This window comes from Austrofundulus limnaeus, unplaced genomic scaffold (assembly GCF_001266775.1).
Source record: "Austrofundulus limnaeus strain Quisiro unplaced genomic scaffold, Austrofundulus_limnaeus-1.0 Scaffold100, whole genome shotgun sequence".
In the NCBI taxonomy this organism is placed as follows: Eukaryota; Metazoa; Chordata; class Actinopteri; order Cyprinodontiformes; family Rivulidae; genus Austrofundulus; species Austrofundulus limnaeus.
The window spans coordinates 838,596-849,522 of NW_013952502.1; the positions used below are offsets into that span (position 1 = coordinate 838,596).

Here is a 10,927-nt window from a genome sequence, read left to right on the forward strand (position 1 = left end):
CATCCATCCATCCATCCATCCATCCATCCATCCATCCATCCATCCATCCATTTTCTTCCGCCTATCCGGGGTCGGGAAGTTTAAAATATATTTTCAACTTATATTGATTTTAAAAAACAACCAAGTTTCTAGTGATTACACCATCGAAAACCCCCAGAATCAGGAGGATTGGTGACCTTTACGCACGGTTACGCACCATTAGCGCCTATTTCGATTCAAAGTCAAATTCAAAAATACTTTATTGATCCCAGAGGGAAATCTGATGAATTGATTTAATGTTATTCTTAGAAACATTTTATAAATAAATAAATAAATAAATAAATAAATAAATAAATAAATAAATAAATAAATAAAATTAAGAAGACAAGACATAAAAGAAGAACGAAAAACAGCATCCTTTAAAGGGAGAGAATAAATAAAATAAAAAAATGTGGAGGCTGATACTACAACAAGGTGCACCGTCTGACAGTTATTGGTGTTGCACGATGGCTCAGTGAATTAATCCGGAATTAATCCGTCCCTCTCCCTTCTCCCCAGGTTAAAATCTGGTTCCAGAACAGACGCATGAAATGGAAGAGGAGCAAGAAGGCCAAAGAGCAGGCCGCCCAGGAGGCCGAGAAGCAGAAAGGCACCAAGAGCGGCCAGGAAAAAGCCGACGGACTCGAACAGTCGGATTATCACAGCAAAACGGACTCAAAAAACGGCAGAATCCGAGATTTCAGGGACAGCGACGAGGAGGAGGAGGGCGACAGCTTCCTCTACAACTCCTCGGAGTGCTCCTCGGACGACGAGCGGCATCACAACAGCGACATCAGCCCGCAACCCTGAAGCAAAAACACGGGGCGAAGATCCAGGACAGAGGAAGAGGAGGGTGGGGGAGGTTCGCTGTCAAATACAGCTGCATGTAAAGCGAGATTTTTGTTATGGGGCGGGGGGAAAAAAACCGTTCAAAATAGACTCTGTTGTCAAACAATAAAGCAAGAGATTGCAGTTTTCTTACCCAGCAGGAGCAGGCTGCATGGAGCTGGAAAGGATCAGGATTAATAAAGTCTCAGCAGCAGTCGTTCTGTTTAAATTAACAGCAGTGCGTCAAATAACGCGTAACATTTTTATTTCCATTCTGTATTTCTTAATCGCTCCTACCAATGCATGGAAAAATATGATTTCTTGCCGCAAAGAAAGTGTAATAAAACATTTTTCAAAAAAAGAAAAATACATGCTTTAGATTCAGATATTGGCGCATTTCTTTCTGTTTTAAAGGAATATTGTTCCCGGATTGATGATTTACTGGCGGTGTTGGAGCCGTGTGTTTCTTCTCCTCGCTCTGACAGCTCGGGTCATGGGAATTACTGTTAAATGCGCTGTCGGATCTGTGCAAACGTGCAGTGAGAGCAAACAGCGAGCGTCAGGCAGACAGAGGAAACATTTCACACCACAGCAGCAACAGGCTCCTCTTAGTCACAAGTTTTAAAAAAGGAGCAACACTTTGGTTTCTGCAGGGCACTTTCAAAATGTCATGAGAAAAATAAACTATATTACAATGCTGTGAGATTTATTTAAATGTCACTACTCAAATGAAGCAGGTCCGCGCTTTGGCACAAGCTGTTTGAGAAAAATTGAAGTGTGTGTGTCTGTTCACAAAGTATGTCTTAATCTACTGCGCGCATTTTAATGAAACCTTCAGGAGATAATCATTGGATGTGCATCTACAACTGATTAACTTTTGGACCCAACTCAATTAAAGATATCCACTGCAGCCAGCTGACCTTAATTGACACAAAAATTGCCATAATTCTGTCCATTTTGGGTATATTGACCTAAAATTTGGCAAGGCTGCGGCTGAGAGGTTTTCCACAACAAACACTTCAAAAATTTACTCAGTGTGCAAAAACTTTGCTTAAAACTTCAGTAATACCTGTTGGGGTCGATTCTATCAACCTGTTAGCAAAATATCAAATAAACCACCAATTTGATTTTAACAAAACCCTCAGAGATTGTTCACTGGATGATTATTTACAAATGATTAGATTTTGAAGATGATTTGGCTGAAATGGGCACCACAATAAGCTAAAATGTGTGTAACTAATCAACTGCAGATAGAGTATTGAGCTCAAATCGGATGTGGTAGTAGCTGAGTTATTCATGACACAGGCTTAAAATGTAATCTCACAAAAAGCTGCACATTATTTTCTAAATTTTACCAAAATGACTATAACCTTGTTTTCTAAAACATAAGATGATTTCAGTGTGTTGCTCATTATTCAGCACAAGAACCCGACTCACCTGTTTTTCATGTTACTGTGATCAACGTTATTTGACAGCAGCATTTGAGTGATTTCATGTGATGTGTAACAGGATTACTGAGTGATCTGTTGGTTATCTCCATCTGTTTGCTTTAGCAGACTGAATTAAAGTTCAACTGAGGGTCACCAGGTAAACTTAAAGGAATCGCTTTCCCTCAGCTTTGTAGACGTTTGCTCGTCTATAACCAGGAGAATTTTGACAGGGGTAAATTACCTGTTTTTTTTAATCAAAATTGTTTTTAACTGAATAGGTTTGAGTCCTTGAGCAAATTAAACACTGCTGCATTTTGAAATCTCCAGAAAACACCTCGGAGCTCCATCAAGCAGCAGACTGCTCAGTAAACCAGTGATGAACGTTTCGGTGACCTTTGTGACCAATTCTTGACCCCGGGCCACCCACGCTCTGGCTTGAACACAGATACAGGTCACGCCAACAGAGCTAATTAATAGGAGCAAGTATCAAATGTAACAGAATGACTCCGCTATGTTCGCCATGTGGGAATATATCCTGGTGTCGGCGAGCAAACAGAGCAGGCCAGATTCAGTGTCCCCGGGTCATTTCACCAGGGTGGGTAAACATTTAACTGTTCCTCATGTGCAAGAGAAAAAAAAAATACAAAAAAAAAACAAAACAGTTAAACAGGCGGATTTTTTACACTGAATATAGTTTAAATTAAATTTGCTTTATACTTTTTTTTAAAGCTAGTCAAGTCAAACAAATAAAAATCCATGAATGATAACAGTTGGACTCCAAGAAGTCTTGGGGGAAAAAAGACAAGTTTAATGATTTAGGAAAAACCTGTTTATTGTTTTCAGTTAATGAGGAAAAACAAAAAACCTTTCAAATATGTATTTATCTGGTGAGGCATGTCTTCCTGTTTTTATTAACAAATGAGAGAAAAAAAACGACCAGCCTTAATAATGTTTGAAACAAATCATCACCGAGTTATTCATAGCAAAGGCAGTAAGTTTAATATTCAAATATTATACAGTAGACTTTAACAAATATGCTGTTAAAAAAGATTAAAATTTGTCATTTTTGTTTGATTTTGGAGGAGTCGTGTCCTCATAAGCCTCCTTTTGTTTCACAACGTTTTAGCTTCCTGAGGTGTGTGTGCGTTTTACAGTTTGAGCTTGGTCTCTTTTGCCTCCATAGCTTTGGTGGCGATCTGGGCGCGCTCCGACAGAACTGCTGCTTGCTCAGCTGGTCCCTGCGACGAGGCGTTCTTCAGGAGGAAGTGACTGATGAAAAGCTTCATTCCTTCCCGCAGCATTCCAAGATTGGGAATTCCTGAAATCCTGGTGGATGATAAACAAAGAGGAACAAAGACTTGGTTTTAGATTTTCAATGAGATGAGCACTTTGACAAGTTATATTGCTCATAAAGTACAATAGATCTTTCAGACATATTAGCAGCAATGATTTGTGATGATTCAGCTTTTTAAACCATTCTGATCCAGATGGCAATAAATCTGACAATTTGGTCAAATTTAAAACACATTTTTAGATTTCTGTTTTTTAAAGCTACATACCTGGATTATTCATGATATGAGTGGCTCACAGATATGCCTTGATTTGTCGCCCTAATCAGGACAACTCACTGGTATTTGATCTGAATCCTGTTTTTAGCTTATTCTAATGAGGAATTTTTGATGTCATTTTTAAAATGTAACCTTAAACAGTACCAGCTGGGAAAAGGTAAATAAATAAAATAAACTTAGCTAACTCACAGAGAAAAATGACAAAAAATAAAAAGCTTTTCTGCTCAAAACCATAATTTGTAACTACTACTTAAAAAAGGCATCAAAAACTCTTTAAGATTAGATTTTAGATATTTCATTTAAACTACCCACAAAAAACATTATATTTTGACAAAATACAATTGTTGCAAACGTTTTAACCAAGCTTCCCATTTCTCCACAACCACTTTGGGTCTTAATCCTCGGTTCAGAGTGATGAGTCACATTTTTAATTTGTACCGTATCAAATCAGACCCTCTGATGATTGTTGTCATGGTTGTACTCTGTGTTTTCACTGTTTAATATTGTAAAAATAATGATAGCTGGGAAAAAAAGTCTCAAAAACACGGGAGAATAAAGAATCCTTACCTCCCAAATATGCTGACCAGCTCATCAGGATCTGTTTCTTTTAGCAGTTTGGTCAGCACTTGTCGCAAGAAGCGAACTGTTGGTTTATTCAGTTCCCCAAACTCTATCACCTACAAGGACATTGCGCAGGTTAAAGAATATCTTTTGATGAATTTACGTCACTGACTGAGGAAACACGGAGGTGGCTGCGCCACGATAAGCTGTTTTATTTACTCACTTTGAGAATGGAGAGCGAGAGGCACTTCCTCTGAAGAAAGCAGGTCACCAGCTGGACCAGGTTGTTAAAGGAGCAGCTTGGAAGGTTGGCCAGCTCCCTGAACTTGTCCCACAGGCTGAACTGGAAGGTCATCTAAAAACACAGACATTTATTAATAAACTAAACTAAATAAATACAGCTTTGCCTCAAAATGTTGCGATTAATTGAATTACCCTCACATACTGCTATTGTTAGTATCCACAGTGAGTTTAGTGAAGTAGATCCATGTTGTATACAAAACTAATCTATTTTTTTATGTGTCAAAGTAGAGTGTATTAAATAACCATTAAACAGATTGTTGGTAACAACACTGTAACGAACTAACAAAAATGAATGAATCATAAAGTTGTATCACAATCGTGTGCTTTGTTATAGAAAAGGAGATTGAATAAGTAAAAATACCAGCAGGGTCATAAATTGTGATGCTTTATCCTCCTAAATACTCTCAACATTGGATTAACAACTAAAGTGAAAATATCAGTGTAGATTTTTAAAATATGAGTATTCACTAACTTTACAAATGATAAAATACAGTATTTTTAATATTTGTGACCTACAATAAGTGCTGTCATGTTTCTATATTTACTATGAAAATGCAAAAATTGAAAATCCTGAACAGAAAAAATATGTTGGTGCCAAATGTTATTTTATAAGAAACTGAAGGAAAAATAAAATAAAATAAAATAAAATCCACTAGAATATCCTAGCCTGGCCCTTGCCTTCCTACACAGTGTCGCTCAATTCTAGTTTCCCTTCACTGCTCCGTCTGGGACTTCTCCCAGAGACAAGGATTTCATCGGGAGAATTTTCGTCCGGGCCAATCAGAGAACAGAACTTAGATTTTCTGCACAGTGTCTGCTTGTAGTTTATTTTACCTGGGCCAATCAGCAAACAGAAGGCGGAGTTTTGAACGATGTTGATTTTCTGCGCAGTGTCTGCTAGTTAGTTTAGCATACAGCAGTGGAGGAAGTGAATGAAGCAAGTCCGTGTTGATAAGGCTTCCAAATTAAAATAAATTTGTTTGACAAAGCAGCAGCTCTCATTTACAGTCGTCTTGTTCAGCTCTGTACTTCTCTCCTCTCAGTAGGGTTGTTTACAGCGCACGCAATTTCCGGTTAGCTTCTTAGCTTAGCCTCCTTCACAGTGGAGCTGGCACACATATGTCGCCGCCAACCGATCCAATCATTTTAAACTTCAGCAGAGGCTCCGCCTCCAGCAAGAATCGCTTCTCTATGGCCGAGAGTCCAGACCCTCGTATGAAGCAAAGCGAAGGACAAGGGTCTGGTTTTTACCAGGCTAGAATATCCAGACAGACAAAAACTGTAATGTCACAAAATACATCAGAAAATATTGGTTCATCACTGTCTTGATTTGATAATCTGTCATACTGAGGGAATTTGTCAGAACTGATCTAAATTAACTGATTAAAAACAGACATTAATTAAAGCCATTTGGGAAGAATAGTGCCTCAAAATATATATTCCTCACATTTGAACACTTTGCATGCTCAAACCGTGAATAATTCACTCTTGATGGTAAATTAAACTTTGAACAATCCTTTTACTTAATTTAAAGAAAAAGGATGATTAAGAAACAGTTGTTGACCTATTAGGTAACCGTTTTATAAAGGTGACTCTCTCATCCGGTTTACACGTGAACAGCAAACATTCCCAGCAACGCCAACTTGATCTCTTTGATGAGGACAATGGCCAGCGGTCTCTGATATGAGCTGGTGGCCTACGAGGCTTTCATGTGTGTTCTCTGCCTCTTTGTTTGTAGTCACAGTTTGAGTTAAACCGGAAGACGAGGTGTTAGAAGCTCCCACACTGCAGAGGTGAACTGAAGGCCACTCAGATCACATCAGTAGACAATCATTAAAAAGCAATAAAAAGCCCTGATTTTGATGCTCAACTTCTTCGATAACGTTTTTACAATAAAATTTTAAAAGGATGAACAAGTTTGTAAAACTTTCCTAGCAGCTGCACCCCAACTGTRGAAAGCACTGCCCCAATCTRTACACAGCCTTGATTCTATCAATGCTTTAAAAAAACATCTAAGTTGTTTTTTTTAATATGTTGTACTTTTATAAATGTGATGTGATAAACATAGTCTTGCTTTTATTGTGGAGTACTTTGTGATTTTCTATCTATGAAAGTTGCTACATACATAAACTTTACTTCCTAATTATATTAGTATTTATTCTCAGTTACAGTACCTGGAAGCGGCGATCRTGGAGGCAGAACTTTTCTCCGAGCACGGCATAAAACGCATTAAAGCTTTTCTCCTGCAGACAGCAGTCCATCAGAACATGAACAATCTCCCGTTCTTGCTTGTCTTTCAGACCCATCCTTCATACAGACAAAAAAACAAGCAAACACTAAAATAAAAATAATAATCTATACATGTGGATTTAGATCCTCTAGAAATAACGTTGTTGATTTGATAAGTTTTAAAAACATAAACAAACCTCAACAGTTTCTCAAAAGCATCCAGATAATCCTCACTGGTCATCAGAGCGCAGAAGATGTTCCTCCTGACCTCTGTGTTCATCCTCTGTTTCCGGGCCAGCTCCAGGACTTTGCTGCTGAACTGAAGGAGAAGGAAGATTACAACTGCCAATCAAAATCACTGTGATCCAAGCCTGCAGGATAATTTCGCCATTAAAGTAAATGAGCTTGTTTTTGACACTATGAAGATCAATGTGTTACTAAAAGAAATCAATGATAAAATACGATATTTCTTAAACCATGCACATGTTAACAGCCAAAAGATGACTTTCTGAATTGGTGGGTCTCTCAGTTTGCTGTGATACCGCGCCCCCACCTGTCCTTCAGCAGTCCTCTTCTGTGAGGTTGCGTCTTCTTGCTTGCTGATCATGGGGGCTCCACTCCACGATGAGCCAACGATCCACCAGCGGCCCACCTTCTCTGCTTTCAAGAGGTTTTCCAAAGAGACCCTCAGTTTCAGGTCACTGCCTGCTGAACTGTTGTGGATCTAAGCATCACACAATCACCAAGAACTGGTCACATAAACTCATAGTAAAAAGGTACAAAACAGAATGAAGAAAGGCCTCTTACATGTGGATAAAATTGTTGGTACCCATCGTTTAATGAAAGAAAAACCCACAATGGTAACAGAAATAACAGGTACAAGTATTCATTCATCCCTATAGCCATTTCTCTTTTTAATGCAGGACAAAGTAGGAGGACTTGCATCTGAATGTTGGGGCTCCTTGTTACCAATGATACCAATGTTGGCAGTAACTGTTCACTGATTTATATTTGTTGTGTTTTGGCGCACTGTATTGTATCTTATTTGTTATAACCTTTTAAAAATTTTGGTATACATGTTTTTTTAACTTTTGGAACTTTTTTATTATGTCTTTGTATGTGTAAGTACTATGCACTTGCTGTAACATTAATTGCCCCTTTTGGGACCCGAATAAATCTGAAACTGAACCTGAATCTGAATCTCATGAGCGAACTGCTCCAGTTGTCTCAGGTTTGAAGGGTGCTTTTTCCAGACAGCATGTTTCAGCTCCTTCCAAAGATGCTCAATGGGATTTAGGTCAGGGCTCATAGAAGGCCACCTCAGAATGGTCAAATGTTTTCTATTTAGCCATTCTTGAGCGTTTTTAGCTGTCCTGTTGCAAGACCCATGAGCTGTGACTGAGACCAAGCTTTCTGAAACTGGGCAGCACATTTCTCTCTAGAAACCTTTRATGGTCATGAGATTTCTTTGTAACCTGCACAGATTCAAGACCCCCTGTGCCAGATGCAGCAAAGCAGGCCCAGAACATAACGGAGGCTCCTCCATGTTTCACTGTAGGGACAGTGTTCTTTTCTTGATATGCTTCATTTTTCCCTCCGTAAACATAGAGCTGATGTGCCTTGCCAAAAAGTTCCATTTTTATCTCATCTGTCCAGAGGACATTCTCCCTGAAGCTTTGTGGCTTGTCAACATGTAGTTTAGCAAATTCCAGTCTGGATTTTTTTATGATTTGTTTTCAACAATGGTCGTCCTCCTTGGTCGTGTCCCATTGAGTGCACTTTGGCTGAAACACGACGGATGGTGTGATCTGACACTGATGTTTCTTGAGCTTGAAGTTCACCTTTAATCTCTTTATACRTTTTTCTGAGCTCTTTCGTTACCATTTGTATTATCCGTCTCATTGATTTGTCATCAATTTTCCTCCTGCGGCCATATCCGGGGAGGTTGGCTACATTCCCATGGATCTTAAATTTCTGAATAATACAGTATGTGCAACTGTAGTCACAGGAACATCAAGCTGYTTGGAGATGGTCTTATAAGCTTTACCTTTAACGTTCTTGTCTATAATTTTCTTTCTAATCTCCTGAGACAACTCTTTCCTTCTCTTCCTCTGGTCCATGTTGAGAGTGGTCCACACCATGTCCCYAAACAGCAAAGTGAGTATCTGTAGCCCTATATACAGGACCACTGACTGATTACAAGAGTGTAGACACCTGTGATGCTAATTAGTGGACACACCTTGATTTAACATGTCCCTTTGGCCACATTATTTTCAGGGGTCCCATCATTTTTGTCTGGCCTGTTTCATGAGTTTTATTTGAAAAAAAAAATCTGTTGAAACATGACTGAAAAGCAATATCTGACTTTCATTTGTTCATTTTTATAGAATTTTTTATTACTTTGTCAGATTCAAGTTATTTCTGTGACCAATATGAGCTTTTCTTTCATCAAACGAGGGGTACCAACAGTTTTGTTCACGTGTAGGTGGAGCTCTGGGGCCACCTGGTGGTACAGTTTGATACTACCAGAWTGAAAAATTTCCCCTTATGTAAAGCAAAAACTCAAACCCAGTACACCCACCAGAGTCCTCTGCAGTTTTCTCATTTTCTCCACAGGTTCAGGATCATATCCTGGGATCTTCCTCATGTTGTTATTCTTTAAAGCCAACATGGTTTCCAGCATGAAACGAACCTTGGGACAAGTTTACAAATGTGACACAAGTGAGTAACCTACACGAATGCCACGCTGTGACAGTTTTCTATACATAAGAGGTAAAAAAAAGATTTTTTCTTTTGCCTACCCTGGTCTGATCCTTGAACTTTGACCCCACGTCGCTGGCCTTACGCTGAGCCTCAGAGATGAGCTCTTTAAGAGCCAGGGCGTCGTCCTTCCTCAGGCTGAAGCCGACATTCCTCAGCATGAACAGAACCAGCTCGATATCCTTCTCTGTAAAGGTTCCCACCAGCAGCTTCAGGATGTCGACGATGAGGACTGAATGCACCACCTGAAAGTTGTAGAGGTGCGCGACGATGGCGATCAGGTTCTCGCACTCTTTGCCCTCACAGGAGCTTCTGTACACTTCGTCAAACTTGCGGACAACCGTCTCAAGAAAATGGGCTCCCACCTGGCAAAGGAACAAAATGTGACGTCAGCTACTAATTTTGTTTAAAACATATAAACATAAGTTACTAGTATCAGAAAGATATTGGGCCTCATGCAAGAACATGTTCATATTCTTATCCTAAATTTCTCTTACTTTTGTTCGTACAAAGGGTTCGTACGAACATGTCACNCTCATAGAAGGCCACCTCAGAATGGTCAAATGTTTTCTATTTAGCCATTCTTGAGCGTTTTTAGCTGTCCTGTTGCAAGACCCATGAGCTGTGACTGAGACCAAGCTTTCTGAAACTGGGCAGCACATTTCTCTCTAGAAACCTTTAATGGTCATGAGATTTCTTTGTAACCTGCACAGATTCAAGACCCCCTGTGCCAGATGCAGCAAAGCAGGCCCAGAACATAACGGAGGCTCCTCCATGTTTCACTGTAGGGACAGTGTTCTTTTCTTGATATGCTTCATTTTTCCCTCCGTAAACATAGAGCTGATGTGCCTTGCCAAAAAGTTCCATTTTTATCTCATCTGTCCAGAGGACATTCTCCCTGAAGCTTTGTGGCTTGTCAACATGTAGTTTAGCAAATTCCAGTCTGGATTTTTTTATGATTTGTTTTCAACAATGGTCGTCCTCCTTGGTCGTGTCCCATTGAGTGCACTTTGGCTGAAACACGACGGATGGTGTGATCTGACACTGATGTTTCTTGAGCTTGAAGTTCACCTTTAATCTCTTTATACATTTTTCTGAGCTCTTTCGTTACCATTTGTATTATCCGTCTCATTGATTTGTCATCAATTTTCCTCCTGCGGCCATATCCGGGGAGGTTGGCTACATTCCCATGGATCTTAAATTTCTGAATAATACAGTATGTGCAACTGT

The 10,927-nt window shown here is 39.4% G+C and overlaps 2 protein-coding genes across 2 annotated transcripts in view; one reads left to right on the plus strand and one right to left on the minus strand.

Annotated features, from left to right (window-relative positions):
• The window catches only part of mnx1 (motor neuron and pancreas homeobox 1), a 3,328-nt gene extending 1,786 nt beyond the window's left edge, over positions 1 to 1,542 (plus strand). The window contains exon 3 of the mRNA XM_014013345.1: positions 538 to 1,542. Within this exon, the coding sequence (XP_013868799.1) occupies positions 538 to 828 (291 nt within the window). The 3' untranslated portion in view covers positions 829 to 1,542. The remainder of the gene's footprint in view (positions 1 to 537) is intronic.
• A 1,545-nt stretch (positions 1,543 to 3,087) lies between these two features.
• Positions 3,088 to 10,927, minus strand: part of nom1 (nucleolar protein with MIF4G domain 1) — a 10,952-nt gene continuing 3,112 nt past the window's right edge. The window contains 9 exon segments of the mRNA XM_014013346.1: positions 3,088 to 3,602; positions 4,412 to 4,521; positions 4,629 to 4,760; positions 6,883 to 7,015; positions 7,135 to 7,256; positions 7,491 to 7,661; positions 9,519 to 9,629; positions 9,739 to 10,126; positions 10,707 to 10,735. Of these exon segments, the coding sequence (XP_013868800.1) occupies positions 3,425 to 3,602; positions 4,412 to 4,521; positions 4,629 to 4,760; positions 6,883 to 7,015; positions 7,135 to 7,256; positions 7,491 to 7,661; positions 9,519 to 9,629; positions 9,739 to 10,126; positions 10,707 to 10,735 (1,374 nt within the window). The 3' untranslated portion in view covers positions 3,088 to 3,424.